The 15,705-nt window shown below is 42.2% G+C and overlaps 1 protein-coding gene and 1 pseudogene across 1 annotated transcript in view; one reads left to right on the top strand and one right to left on the bottom strand.

Annotated features, from left to right (window-relative positions):
* The window catches only part of ARMH4 (armadillo like helical domain containing 4), a 111,365-nt gene that overhangs the window by 60,935 nt on the left and 34,725 nt on the right, over nt 1-15,705 (bottom strand). Inside the window, exon 5 of the mRNA XM_020285764.2 lies at nt 6,774-7,031. Coding sequence (XP_020141353.2) covers nt 6,774-7,031 — 258 coding nt within the window. The remainder of the gene's footprint in view (nt 1-6,773; nt 7,032-15,705) is intronic.
* On the top strand, nt 11,033-11,636 carry LOC105882886 (polycomb group RING finger protein 3 pseudogene; annotated as a pseudogene).

Here is a 15,705-nt window from a genome sequence, read left to right as displayed (position 1 = left end):
CATAAAGCTCTCCCACCGCACTTAGGCTACAGTCCATTCTACCTTCCTACCAATTTGAAACACATTTGTCTTAACGTTCTTTACCCTTTCAACGTGCTAAATTACCAGCTAATGAACCTGGTAAATGAATCCCTTATAGAGCATAATAAATGATAATATCTTAAGGAGTTATGCTACCCAGCTAGCAGTTCTACATTTTCTAAGGCCTTCTGAAGACACATTATCTCAATGCAAAGGAAGGTTCCTATATGGGAAAGTCGGCCCCATATGAGGACAGGAATGGAATGTAAATGAGGGGATCAGGCAGTGAGCCCCTGAAGCCACACCTCACAGATGGCTGCCCACTCCCAGCAAGCCTGGGCTGTAAGTGACGATTTAGTTCCCTGCTGTGGAGTTGCTGAGCCACTGGCCTCACATCTACAGGACCACTCTCTGTTCCACTCCATAGTTATTTATCTTTTGATGTGTCAGCCTCTCACTATTTCCACAACACACAGCACACACTTAGCAGGTGCTCAATGAATGTCTGGTGAAAAAACAGATACATGAGTGCTTTCCCTTCCTCTGTTTTCCACAAACATATCTACACCATTAAGTGACTATCACATTTTTTAAAGATTTCCAGAGAAAAATATTCCAGTTCCTCAATCATGTGCCCATTCCAATGTTAGATGCAGGCTTTTGAAAAAAAAAAAAAGTAAAGACATCCATAATAGTTCTTCAATTAACTAACTGATAACTTTTGGAAGCTTTATCCATCCGGACAGCAACCAAACTCTAAAATCACCAAAAAATGGTTTCTTCCTGAGGAACCATACCACCCTCAAGCTCTTACCCAGAACACATGAACTCAAAACATATTTAAAATAAAGACATTAATTTAACAAGATTGATCATAGGATTCTTGAAGGACAGATGAGCATCAAATACAAAAGAAGAAAACAGAACACAGAAACCATGAGTAACAGGCATGGTGACTGCCACCCCCCCCAATCCATCCCACTAACCACGTGACCACGTTCCCCCTGCAAAGGACGGTTCAGAAATGGGCATGTGCCCTAATCCCAGCCAATTAGGGGCAAGACAATTTTACCAAGGGTCCTGGGAAAGGCCTCTCTCTTAAGAAACAAAAGAACTGTTGTCTTCTTTCTCTGGACAATGTTTTGACTGTATGTGACACCTGAAACTGCTGCAGCCATTGCAACTATAAGAACAGCCCAAGGTCCAAGTCAACACACCAAGGATGGCAGTGCAGCAAGATGAGAAAAACTTGGGTCACTGATGACAATTGAGCTACTGAGTCAACAGCCACAGGAGTTTCATCTCTGGACTTGTTGTTTTGAGAAAAAATGTATTTCTTTACTCTTTAAGCCAATTTAAGTTAGGAAATCTACTACCTATACCTGAAAGCATCCTAACAGATACAGAAAGCAAAAGGAAAAGAATCACCAGATATTAGGTACACTGTAAATGTTTAAACATGAAAATGGAATGTGGACTCAATTTGGTCATATTGATTTTATACTTTAAAAAGGATAGCCGGGCGCGGTGGCTCACGCCTGTAATCCTAGCACTTTGGGAGGCCGAGGCGGGCGGATTGCTCAAGGTCAGGAGTTTGAAACCAGCCTGAGCGAGACCCCGTCTCTACCAAAAATAGAAAGAAATTAATTGACCAACTAAAAATATATATACAAAAAAAAATTAGCCGGGCATGGTGGCGCATGCCTGTAGTCCCAGCTACTGGGGAGGCTGAGGCAGTAGGATCGCTGAGCCCAGGAGTTTGAGGTTGCTGTGAACCAGGCTGATGCCACGGCACTCACTCCAGCCTGGGGCAACAAAGTGAGACTCTGTCTCAAAAAAAAAAAAGAGGATAACTGTGTGATTTATGGGATAAGAAGTGGTATGGGTCACAGTGTCTGCTCTCTGTACAGATTCTTGTCAATAAATTTGAAAACTAACTTGTTAGATGGGGAAAGAAAGTGATTCTGCATATGCAGATAGACAGCGTCCTATATGCTACTAGCATTTTACCAATCAGTCAATTCACCGCAATCAAAATGTGGAACTTTCACTCCTTATTCCCTCTATCCTGACAACAGACAATTCACTCCATAGTCACACTCACTTCCCTACAATGAGATCAAGAGACTAAGCTCTCTCCCTCCAAAGCTCTGGAAGCAACGCATACATGACATATGTGAAAACAGAAGCTCAGACAATTTGAGGCCATGAATCTACTGCTTTGCCTTAGAAAGTCATCTATGTTTTCTGCTCTTGTTATTTCACAGGAAATGAGACCATAATCTATTCAAAGACTTTGCATTATTTTTAGCCCACTACCCAACTCAATCTGTTCATTTTTAAAAATTTATACGGCTTTTAGCATTTGCTTTGGAATGCCATTCATATTATAAAATTGGAGATGATAATATATAAATAAAGTAACCTATTTAAAAATAGAAACAAAGAGGATGGTCAATTAAAGTGTTATTATATTAAATCAGATTTTTGAAGGATCTCAGTGTCTGCATTTTTATTGATTCATTATGAAAAAACTATACTTAATTTTACGACACTTACACTCTGAGTATAGCTGCCACGCAGCTCTCCTTTCAAAATGCTGCTGCTCACTAAATACTTATTGAAATCTGTATCTGTTTCCCATAGATGCTGGAATAAATTACCACAAACTTAGGGCTTAAAACACCACAACTTTATTGATTTATAGTTCTGGAGGTCAAAAGTCTGAAATGGGTCTCACTGAGCTAGAATCCAGATGTTGGCAGGGCTGCATTCCTTCTAGAGGCTCAAGGAAAGAATCCATTTCCTTTTTTTTTTTTTTCCCAGCCTCTAGGGTATCAGCATTTCTTGTCTCATAGCCACATCACTTCAACCTCTGCTTTCGTCATTATATCTCCTTCTCTGACTCTGACCCTCCTACTTCCTCCATGAGAACCTTTGTGATTACACTGGGCTCACTCAGATAATCCAGCATAATCTCCCCATTCCCATCTAAAGTTTTCTTTTTTGAGACAGGGTCTCACTTTATTGTCCAGGCTGTAGTGCAGTGGCACGATCACAGCTCAAGCGATCCTCCAGCCACGACCTCCTAAGTAGCTGGGACTATAGCTGTGCACTACCATGCCCCAATAATTTTTTTTTGTTGTAGAGATGGGGTCTCACTATATTCCCACACTGGTCTCCAACTCCTAGCCTCAAGTGATCCTCTCTCCTCAGCCTCCCAAAGTGCTGAGATTACAGTTATAAGTGCCCCACACCCACCTCAAGATTCTTAATTAATGAAGTCAGCAAAGTCCCTTTTATCATGTAAGGTAATTTATTCACAGGTTCCAGAGATTAGGACAAGGACCCCTTGGGTGGAGCCAGTATTCTCCCTACCACAAAATCCACCACAAATAGGGGAGATTTTGCACTATTTCATGTGACCTGAGAGTATTTAGGAAACTGTATCAATTAATATTGATTCAGAAGTTACTGATTTTGAGGCTGGGCACGGTGGCTCATGCCTGTAATCCTAGCACTCTGGAAGGCCGAGGCGGGCAGATTGCTCGAGGTCAGGAGTTCAAAACCAGCCTGAGCAAGAGCGAGACCCCGTCTCTACTATAAATAGAAAGAAATTAATTGGGCAACTAATATATATAGAAAAAATTAGCCAGGCATGGAGGTGCATGCCTGTAGTCCGAGCTACTCAAGAGGCTGAGGCAGCAGGATTGCTTGCGCCCAGGAGTTTGAGGTTGCTGTGAGCTAGGCTGACGCCACGGCACTCACTCTAACCTGGGCAACAAAGCAAGACTCTGTCTCAAAAAAATAAAAAAAGAAGTTATTGATTTTGAGATACTCCTGTCCTTCCAGGAAAAGGTTGGTGAGTTATAAAATTCTAGACCCAGACACTACTCAAACCCAGTTTTCCCACAACAGGAAAAAGAACAGCTTGAAACATCTGTTCTTGCTTTGATTCCCAGGAAACCCACAATGCTAGAAACACGTTGACAAAATAAATATATCAGGAAAAGAAGTGACAGAAAAAGGTAAGAGACACCTAGGAAAATGGTAAATTATTATAATAGGAAAAAAAATCTGGTATTAAAAAAATCTCAGGACTTGGGAAAATCACCTTTAAAAGCATAGCAAATCACTGAGTTAGTATCACTAATTTAAGAAACTTTAGCTATGCATGGGAAACTGAAGCCAGGAGGCAGGACAGGAGGACAACAGAGCTATTTGTCCTGAGCCTCAAGTCTGACAAGCCTTAACATTTAACTGCTATCAGGCAAAAACTGGCAACAACCCAAATGTTCATCAACAGGTGACTAGATAAACAAAAAGCGATGCATCCTTACAATTGAATACTACCCAGCTATGCATATATACATATACATATTGCATATAACAAGGAACAAATTACTGATGTATACAACAACATAGTTGAATCTTAAAATCATTATGCTAGTGGAAGAAGCCAGACATGAAAAGGTATATACCATATGATTCCATCTGTATCCATATATACATGTGATTTCATCTGTATAAAATTCTAGAAAATGCATACTAATCTACAGTGACAAAAGCAGATGACTGGTTACCCGGGGCTGAGGGCCAGGACAGGAGGAGTCACTGGGTCTGGGGTAATGGAAATGTTTTGCATTGTGATTGCGAAGGAGGTTGCATGGGTATAACTGTCAAAATTATTGAACTCGATGCTTTCAGTGGATGTAGTTTACTGTATATAATGCATACCTCAAAGTTGATTCCTTAAAAATCTGACTTCTATGCAGTGGTAAATTTGTATTGAGGAGCATATGACCACAGCCCAAATGACTATTCCAGCCTATCCATATTTTTCTAAGATCCACAGTCCCTCCAATTGCTTCTAAGTATTTATAGATGGAAGCCAACTTCATGCGTGGTGAAAGTTGGTTTCTTTGACCACAATCCAGGGGTACACACCATATGACCTCCCTACTTCTATACAAAGACAACCCTCTCCCCCTTGCTCTTCTCTCCAGGAAAGTGCTGGTATCTCTGAATATTCATGCTCTCCATACTAAAAAGACTAACTGTACATGATACTTCCGTATTATAAAGCCACCATCTGGTAAGTCACTTTATGTATAGATTTTTTTCTTTGTTTTTCACCTGCTCGATAAAAAGTTATCTTTGTATTTTGTATTTTATTTCATTCACTTCAAACCAGTTCATGTAGAACAGAAGCATTTCAGACTAAATATTTGTTAATTTGTTCACAGACCAGTGTTCATATTAGTTTGTGTTTGTTTTATAACATTTTGATATTATTATATTTTTATACCTTTATAAGCTTTTATCACTTGTATTTGACATGTTTTTAAAGTAATCATTGCCCTATATATGCTGAATTTGACCAGAAAATAATTGAGCAAATATTGTCTGTCCACTGGAAGCCCATCCATTATTGTCTTCCCCCCTTGTTATATGCATATTTCACAGGAAATCCCAGCTACACTGCAACTACAACCTTTGCACCAACCTATAGGGTGATAATCCCATAATTATATCCAGAGCAAAGTCCCAGACCAGCTTCCAAATTTCAATGAAATACCCCCAAAACTGGTCTTTTTAGCAGTTTACCTGACTCTTAAACCTAAAGGTATAAATAGGTCCAGCTGTTAAAGACTAAGAGAATTTTAGAGAGGGGATTTCTTTGAAGAAGAGGTCACTTCAGTCAGGCCAAGAGAGTGGGGCTTCAAGGAGTCACTCCGAGGTTAACAGAGCCTCCCCCTGCCAAGCAGGGAGGGGCAGCCTGGGGGCTTCCCTGCTGACAAGGACAGGAGAGCCGAGTTGGGGGTCAGCCTGCATCCTTGGAGTCTCTCACCTTGAAGGCGGGCTGTGCACAAGGGGGAATGAGCATGAGATGATCTGGACACTCTGGCTGCTGAAAAGAGATTGTGTTTGACAAGGTAATGCAGCCATAACAGCAAGGAGAAAAGTCATGGGACTGCCCAACTGCTCACCTAGAAGCAGGGGAAGAACTTCCCCCAGGGATAAATTCTAAGAGGACAGAGTGGGACGAGATGCATTTGTTTTCTGACTCCAGTCCACTCATGCTGCTGGTTTAACGTACTGAGGACACACATCTCCTTCCCATTTGGAAGTCCCTCTGAAGCCTACAACTGTCCTCTGGCTGGGAAGCAAAAACAGAATTCCTTCCAAAAATCAGGCAACCATGCTCGTAATGGGCAGTAGAAAACTGTTTGAAGCCTAGCTATATAAGAGCATGAATATAAACTTATGAAAGAAATAATGGATAACTTTTTCCCAAACGAACCACCCAGAAGTATAGAAAATCCATGTGGGGCTGGGCCCAGTGTCTCACACCTGTAAACCCAGCACTCTGGGAGGCCGAGGCAGAAAGATCACTTGAGCCCAGGAGTTCAAGACCAGCCTGAGCAACATAGTGAGACCCCGTCTCTACAAAACTTTTAAAAAGTAGCTGGGCACAATGATGCACACCTGTAGTCCCAGCTATTCGGGAAGCTCAGGCAGAATTGCCTGAGCACTAGGAATTGGAGGCTACAGTGAGCTATGATCACACCCCTGTACTCCAGCCCAAGCAACAAGACCAGGCTGGAAAAAAAAAAAAAAAAAAAAGAGGGAAAGAAAGAAAAGAAAATCCATTCTGCTCACAATAGATGCCAACGAAAGAAGGCTGTCACCTTAGAGAAAAATGAAAGGAAGTGCGAGAGGAGGGAAAAGGAAACACACATGACTCTTACCCAGGCCTTGATTCTGCTGTTCCCACTCGATGGCATCTGGCACCTGGTAGGTGGCTCCCTCTAACAGGCCCATGTTTCCCTGCTCTAAGTCAGGTTCTTGGGACGTGACACCAGGGACAGTGAACCCTGGCAGCTCAGTGTCACCATCCAAGCCCTCATCCAGGGAGTCTGCATCTTTATCCTCCTCATCTTCTTCCTCATCTTCCTCTTCTTCGTCTTCATCTTCTTCATCCTCTTCATCCTCATCTTCTTCTCCCTCTAGGCAAAAAAGAAATCAAAGAGAAACATGAAGACATACAATGAGTGCACAATTAAACAAATGGATCCTTTGAAATGATCCAGACTATAAAATAATCATGTTTGGCCTTTTAAAATAAATTTTTACAACCAAGTCAGACAATGTGAGCTTTGCAGGATTATGTGCCTGCTATATATCCTATATTTTAAGCTTTCAGAACCACAGTTATGGCAGATATGCATCATGCATTATATTTACTGGGAGTCAAAGTTCAAGTAATAGGAGTTGTTATTAAAGTCATTTATATTTACTACAAGGTAGGAAACATCCCTTTCCTGTTTTCTGGAGGTCACTAAAGGTTTATCAGAAAACACACTAACAGAACTTAAAAGGAGCTGTTCTAATCCCTTTATATCTCCTAATATAAAGAAAAGAATTTATTATTTTAGCATTTTTTCCTATTTTTCTATACCAGTGAGTAAAACTCATAAGTAAGAAATACATAAATTCATTCTTGGATCCTGTTCTCCTATAGAGAAATGATCCAAAAGACGGGAAAAAATTGCATCAACATTCTCAATCCAAATCTAAAAGAATCGGGAAATGGAGTATTATCCAGAAAAGCAACACATGAAAAAATTATCATTATCATCATAAGAGTTAACATTTACAACTTGTCATTTTCCATGCTTCAGGTGTAGTGGATTTAAGGAACATAGGATCCCCAATTTCATTTTGCTTCTCCACTTTTAACTTCCTAGGAATATTTCAAGGCCCCATCATCACCATGGATGCACGCCTGAAGCCCCAGATGAAAGCTTACTAAGTTCATGGAAGGCCTTTTCTTTGGTCTTTCCCCTTGGTTTTCAACCCAGCAGTGACTGCAACAGGGAACCTCAGCACACAGTAGAGAAGAGAAGGGAGGAAGGACATCCGCAGCCATGCAAGAATTTTGAGACTCCTTTCTTGCTTCTACACAACTTTCTCCACACATACCCCCTTTCCTCTATAATTTAGAGGTTTTTTAACTTTTAAAAAAGATAGTACTTCTAATCTCTTTTTATTCATATATGTACTTTAACTTTATAGGATTAATAGTTGTCACTGTTCCAAAAATACAACAAATATGTATTGAACCCCTCATGGTCACTGTTCTAGGCACTGGGGGATAGAAAAGAATGTGTGTGCCTTTGTGGAGCCCATAGGCCACTCAGGGAGACACATAGCAGCCAAATAGATATACCAACAGACAGACAACATTACACTCTGATTATAACTGGCAAGAAGACAGAAAATGCCAGGTGCTGCTACTTTAAACAGGGAGATTAAGGCAAGCGTTTCTGATTAGGTAAAGTTCGACCAGAGACCATACCAAAATAACAAATTCTCTTGTTTAATTTAGGTCAATATCTATAGCAAGAACATTCCCAAAAGAGGGGAAAAAAGCAAGGGCAAAGACTTGAGGTAGGTGTGTATTTGCTGTGTTCAAAAAACAGCTAAGTACTATTAAGTGAAGTTTCCCAAGAATGGAAAAACAAGCACCACATATACTCACTAGCAAATTGGTATTAACTGAGCAGCACCTAAGTGGTCACATAGGTACTACAGTAATAGGGTATTGGGCAGGTGGGAGGGGGGAGGGGGGCGGGTATATACATACATAATGAGTGAGATGTACACCATCTGGGGGATGGTCATGATGGAGACTCAGACTTGTGGGGGGAGGGAGGGAAATGGGCATTTATTGAAACCTTAAAATCTGTATCCCCATAATATGCCGAAATAAAAAAAAAAAAAAACAGCTAAGAAGACTGGGCTGGGGGGCAGGCAGGGACAGAGAGAGTATAGGGAATGAGGTACAGGCCAGATCTGATTTTTAAAAATGACTCTGGCTCCAGGATGGAGAATAGGCTATATCAGAGGAAGAGACAAAACAGGAAGATTCATCAGGAGGCAATTTTAAAAATAGAGACTAGATGCTGGTGCTTTGGACTAGGGTGTAGTCCTGGAAGAGGAGAGAGGTCGTCAGGTCTGGGGTGTAACATGAAGATGGAGTCCCTGCTGGTAACGATGATGTGAGATTTGGGAGGAAGATCCCACATTATTGAAAATGGAAACTAAATGATAAAGAGAGAAATCAAGAGTTTTATTTGAGATACAGTAACTGTGTGATGGCCAAATGGAAATGTTGGAAATCTAGGGAAGGTCAGAGTTGGAGATAAAAATTTTGGAGTTATCAACTTATAAATATTATTTAAAGCCTTGAGACTGGCTGAGATCATCCAGTGGCTGAGTGTAGGTAGAAAGGCTAGTGGTCCAGCCCACACCCCAGGCAACCTGCCATTCAGAGGGTGGCCAGCAGGGGGAGATCCTGCCAAGTACACAGCGGAGTGACCACTGGCAGGAGAAGAACCAAGAAGCAAGCAGGGTCAGGGAAGGCAAACGAAGGAAGCATTTCAGAGGGTCTGGGAAACTATGATTGTCTCTCTGGCTTTGACATCGGTGACCTAGACAAAAGTTGTTTCCAAAGAATGACAGGGACAAAAGCCAGGTTGGAGTGGTTCAAAAGAAAATTAGAAAAGAAGAAGATACAGCAAATATAGAAAATCTTACCAGAAATTTGGCGGAAAAGGAGAACAGGGACCTTAAGGTATAGCTGGAGAGAGAGATGGGGTCAGGGGTAGATTCTTAAAATAGGAGACACTAGAACTTGCTCATAAGTTGATGGGTAAGACCTGGTGGGGAGGGACAATTGACCATGCTGGAGAGAAGAGAGGCTGCTGGAGCAATATCCAGGGAGACAGGGTATGGCAGAGTAGCTGCACACGTGGGCTCCGGAGCTGTAGGAATTTACTACAGTTACCACAGCGGTGTGATTTGGGACACGGTGCTGGACTGTGCTGTGTCTCAGCTTCCTCGTCTGTAAAACTGGTATCATCCCCACCGCACAGGGCTGCTGTCAGGATTACATCAGTTACTGTAAGCGGCTCTTAGAACTAAGCCTGGCACACAGCAGACACTGTACCAGGCTGGCTTCCTCAGTTACTGAGAGGACGGGATCCCGCGCACAGGCTGGCTCCGACACAGCCGCCCCTGCAACAGGGGAGGAGGGACAACGGGCTCTGGCGCAGGCAAGTGGGCAGATTTGATGGTGGGAATACGTGAGAGCTGTCTTCATATTTCTTTTATATTCTCAGTCAAATAAAAAGCTGGAAAGGAAAAGAGAAATGTTGGTGGCTTGAGGCGAGAGGAGAAAGTGTGAAATAGTCATCCTGGAGAGTGGGCGAGTGAATTTTCGGGGGAGATGTGGTAGGACTGCCAGGCGGCCCTACGGGCCCACATGAGATGTGACATCATGCAGTTAAAGTGAGACCTGTTAAGACGGTGGTGTGTTTTCCTCCAGCCATGTTCATGGGCCTGGGTGCATGGGCGGAGAGGTGAGTAGGCAGAGAGATTTAACCAGCAGCAAGTTTTAGTAGTGGAGCTCTCTCTGGAGCGTGGGGCATGCAGACAGGGCAAGGCAGGGTGCCGACTGTGCGAGAAGGAGTAATTAGAAAGACAGACCAGGGACTCTAATTAAAGAGAAGCTGAGGAGGAGGTCAGACAGAGGAAAAATGATGGGGTAATAGGATTTACCCCATCTCTTTATGGAGAAAACTATCAGGGACCCACGAAACTATTCGAGGATTTCCAACTCTTTGTTTTAAATTTGGGACAGGTTTTTTTTCTCCTCCTCTTTTTGGGAGGAGGGATATGGAGGGAGTGGCGCCCCATCCCTCTCTCAGCGTGGCCCTGAGGGCACCCCTGGTCCACAGCTGCACAACATAGCAGGGACTCCCGGCTGTCATTCACAAGTGCCCACTTCTGTTCTAAAAAATGGAAAAAGTACAAGGGCCAGGAGGAAGATGCAGGAGTGAACCAGAAGTGAGGAGGAATCGCCAAGTCAGAGTAGTAATCCGAGGCCTCCAGGCCAGCGCAGAAGGAAGGACAACCAGACAGACATCTAGAGGAGAAGCCAAAGATGTTGACCAGGAAGATTCAGCTGTGGGACACTAACGCCTGCATCACCTGCTGCCCGTGCAGCTAGGACCTCATCAATGCCACCACGGTGACAGAGCACCTGGCCACGGTCTGTAGGGTCTTCCTGGTAATGCATTTGGAAAAGAATAACACCTGCCCTTCATGTAGGACTGTGCTCTGTCAGAGCCACCCACTGCAGTACGCTGATCATGACAGAACCATGCCAGATATTGTTTACAAATTGGGACCAGCCCTCCAAGAATCGGAAATGAAAACACAGAGGAAATTCTATCACAAATTGGGCGTGGAAGTACCTAGAGACATCAAGGGGGAGACTTGTTCTGCAAAACAACACTTATGTTCCCATCCAAATGGCAAAACCAAAGCAGATGACAGTTCAAAGAGACCTCAGAAGAGAAGCAAGAGAGGACAGTGATTGATGATCAAAGGAGTGATGAGTAGGTGAGCATCTGTCTGGAATACAGTGGCAGCAAACCGTGGGGAATGCAATGGAAACAGACCAGCTAACAGTCTTACATCTAAAGAAGTTCATCACCAGAAAACGTAACCTTTCATCTTTCAACAAGGTAATAGTTGATCCATAATTAGAAACTATAGCAACTTGTTCCTTATTTGTAAAAAACACTTCTAAAATTCTTTAGTTTTGGGGTTTTTTACAAGTTTGTTTGGAGATATTAATCAGACAAAAAAAATCTCAATTTGTTTTGCCTACCCCACCAGGTAGCCATACAGGAAACAGCAGTGAGGACTAGATGAGGGAACAGATGGATAGATAGATAGATAGATAGATAGATAGATAGATAGATAGATAGATAGATGATAGATAGATAGATAGATAGATAGATAGATAGATAGATAGATAGATGGAGAGATCGAGAGCCAGAGAGAGAGAGAGAGAATAGGATACTTTCAAATTGTGATAAATAATGAGAATAAAACGAAACCTGGTGACCTGCTGACACAAGGCGGGGTTGGTGGCTGGAGAGTTGCATGAGCTGCATTATCAGGAGCCCACCCGGGGCACTGACACGTGTGCAAAGCTATACATCAGCAGCAGGAGCCAGCTCTGCACAGGTAAGAGAAGGCACTGGAGGGCCTTGAGCAGGCGTACGTTGTTTGAGGCATAGTTTTAATAGATCCCTCAGGCTGTGTGGGCAGGCCGATGGCAGGTATCCAGGAGAGGACCATGGCGGTGCAGGGAAGGTAGAGAAGTGGACAGACTGGAGGTGTGTTTTGGAGAGAGCAGTGGGTGGAACAGTGGCCCCAAAAAGATAAGCCCACATCTTGACCCCCAAACCCTAAGAATGAGACCTTATTTGGGAAAAGGACTTTTGCAGATGTAATTAAGAATCTGTAGATGAAATAATCCTGGATTATCTTGGTAGACCCTAAATCCAATGACAAGAGTCCTTATGAGAGTGAGGCAGAGGAAACCTTGAAATACAGCGGAGAGAAGAAAGCTGGGTGCAGATGAAGGCAGACACTGGAGTGATGCAGCCCCAAGCCAAGGAACCCCTAGAGCCACCAGAAGCTGGAGAAGGCAGGAAGGATCCTCCCTGCTGTGGTCTAAATGTGTCTTCCAAAATTCTTATGTTGGAAACTTGACCCTCAGTGCAGCAGTTCCGGGAGGTGAGTCCTTTAGGGAGGTGTTAAAGTCATGAGGGCTCTGCTCTCATAAATGGATCAATGCCCCTATGAAAAGGGCTTACAGGAGGGGGTCCTTTATCTTCTGCTCTTCTGCTCTTCCACCAGCAAGAAGGCCCTCATCAGATCCTGACACCTTGATCTTAGGTTTCTCAGCCTCCATATCTAAGAGGAAATAAATTTCTGTTCTTTATTAAAAAACAAAAACAAAATAAACTATTTCAGAATTTTGCAGACCTTCCTCGTATAGACAAGAATTAGCTAAAATGAGCACTTCTTTATTTTTGAAGCATTATAAAATGATTTTTAGTTCCCCTTTCTCCCCATGAACCTAAGAGGTTTGTGTTGATAGAATAACTGTGACAAAATGAAACTGATCTTCTAGGATTACTGCTCTCTGACCACTACCATCCATGAAGCACAACTTCTACTTTGTCCTCAACATCTTCAGTTAATCCCTCCTTTTTTTTGAGACAGAGTCTTGCTCTGTTGCCCCAGGTAGACTGCAGTGACATCAATGTAGCTCACTGCAACATTAAAGTCCTGGGCTCAAGCGATCCTCCTGCCTCAGACTCCCAAGTAGCTGGGACTACAGGTATGAGCCACCACACCCGGCTAATTTTTCTTTCTTTTTTTTTTTAGAGATGGGATTTCACTCTTGTTCAAGCTGTTCTCAAAATCCTGACCTCAAGCAATCCTCCTGCCTCGGCCTCCCAGAGTGCTAGGATTACAGGTGTGAGCCACTGCACCCGGCCCAATCCCTTCTCTTTAAAGTAGAGAACTATAAAAAAAAGAATGAAAGGTACCTCAAAAGTTACCTTATTTCATCCTTTTGTCCCAGGGCTGCATCTAAGTAGCCTAAGTCAACAAGAAGGTTGCTACCTTTATAGTATGATTTTGAGGACACTGCTCGGGTCAACGTGTCTCATAAACTCTCCAACACTCACTCACCATGGTATAGCCTTCCTTCTCCTCCCCTCTGCCCTAAAATGCCCTACATGAGATATTGTCCTGTGAGTCAGACCATAAAACCTAGGAGCACTCACTCTGGAAACATCTTATTGAGTAGTACACAATTTACACTACTGGAAAGTAAGGAAGGACTCTGATTTACATGTGGGATGAAAGAGGAAAGCCTTCTCCTTGTACTACCAACCTCAACCTTCAGCACAAAGCAAACATAGAAGAGTTACTATTTGTCACTTTCAATATTTGAAAAATCATAGAGTGAGACTGAGATGATACCTTTAGAAAAAGGAATTTTTGGTAACTATGTGGAGAAGACAAGAGGAAGTCAGGCCTTATAGGAAGAAGATTTCTCTTTTAGTCTAGGCTTATTCTCTCATTATCTTTTTCTGCCAGAAAGTGTTCTTTTTTAGGAGCCTACAATCATTTTGTAGGCATTAAACATCTTTAGTCATATGTCCCCTGTCCTCTGCTGCAAGTACCAATGGGCCAATGACTACTATTACAGATCAGTAACAAAAAAGGTATTAGCAAAATAATATATTTTATAGCAGCTTGACCTAGAAAGGTGGAAAACATTGAATAAAGGAAGTAGTCTTGTCCTCTGTTACATCGACAATGACTAGCACAGTGCTTGACAATCAACTGTGCTCAATATGTAGTTGATGAACAAATGGATGGGTGAATAAATGCATAAACAATGAAACAGATGCAGTTTCTTTTTAACCCAGCTCTAAGGAAACAAAGAGTAACATTTAGCAAATAATTACTAAGACATTCCTCTGAATAATCTTGCAACCGCAAAGGCAACATTTAAGACCAACAGGTGTAAAACAAATCAGAGTTCTATGCATTGATCTTCTATTCATAAAATTTGGAAAGAACGTCATCTGTATGTCAGCCAATCTTTCAACTATTAATGGTTACACCCAAGAGAAATAATGACATCATGAACACCTCTGAACACAAAGGGCAACAGCATGTCATAAACGTTCAGCAAATAAAACTGTGCAAAAACCAGTAACAGTATCCCTGGTCCAAAAAAATTAAGATTAAAGAACTTGTTCAAATAACACTACCAGGTTATATTTAAAGGTTATGAATTTTGCAATATTGTTTCAATAAACCCCAAAATTCATTTTCGTTTATCTGAACCCCAAATAAGCATGTGGGTCAAGGTAAAATACACATGCGCACACACACAATAATTCCACATAAAGATGGCACAGAGAAATAAAAATGAACCCTTTAAAATGAAACAATTGCTCTTGGTTTACCATATGTAACAGATACACCCCCGTATCAATATCCAGTGACAATGCTCAAGGACTTAAAGTTTTATTTTTCCTGAGAATCTCTTTAAAAACACACACACACATACTGGAACCCAGGAAGGGAAGGTTCAGAGAGCTCAGCCTGAGAAGGTCCTTCTAGACATGTCACCTAGAATGGAAGGCTCATCCATGTAACTGCCACTTCGAGCCACATAGCAAAGAGAGGCTTAGTAATATTAAGTAGTAGGTCTACCACTCAAATAGAGAAATGTCCCCTTGCAAGTGACAGGGAGAAAAAAAATGGGTCTAGACAGAGGCCCATTTCATCTGTCTGGTCACTCTGACAGAATCTCTTAGCGGCTGCTATACCCCACAACAATACTTCATACTTACATGGGGCATTTCTTCTGAGGAATACTTTGCTGGCATTATCCTCCAAACTTATAGTTAGCTAAACAGGGAGCAAGTTTTACAAGCTTTGTTTCACGTTCATGCTACTTAGCTGATGAAATAACTACCTTGGATGTTCAGATATCGTAGCAGAGCCTAAAATGCATTTGTTCAAGCCCCAAATTTTTTGCCTCTCTATGTCAGGCCTTTTTTCTTTATTCATTGCAAATGTTTCTGCCTAAAGTTCCCCAAACCAAGAATTTTCATATTGTTCAGGGCCAGGGTCATCGGCTAACTACCAACAAAAGCAATAGAAGATGTGGGAGAAATTTTGCCCTACAACCCTGGTCTGAGTAATCTGACTCTGCTACAAAGTCCA

This window comes from Microcebus murinus, chromosome 6, assembly GCF_040939455.1.
Source record: "Microcebus murinus isolate Inina chromosome 6, M.murinus_Inina_mat1.0, whole genome shotgun sequence".
Lineage (NCBI taxonomy): Eukaryota > Metazoa > Chordata > Mammalia > Primates > Cheirogaleidae > Microcebus > Microcebus murinus.
Note: the sequence above shows the minus strand (reverse complement) of the source record. Positions and strands in the feature narration are given on the sequence as shown.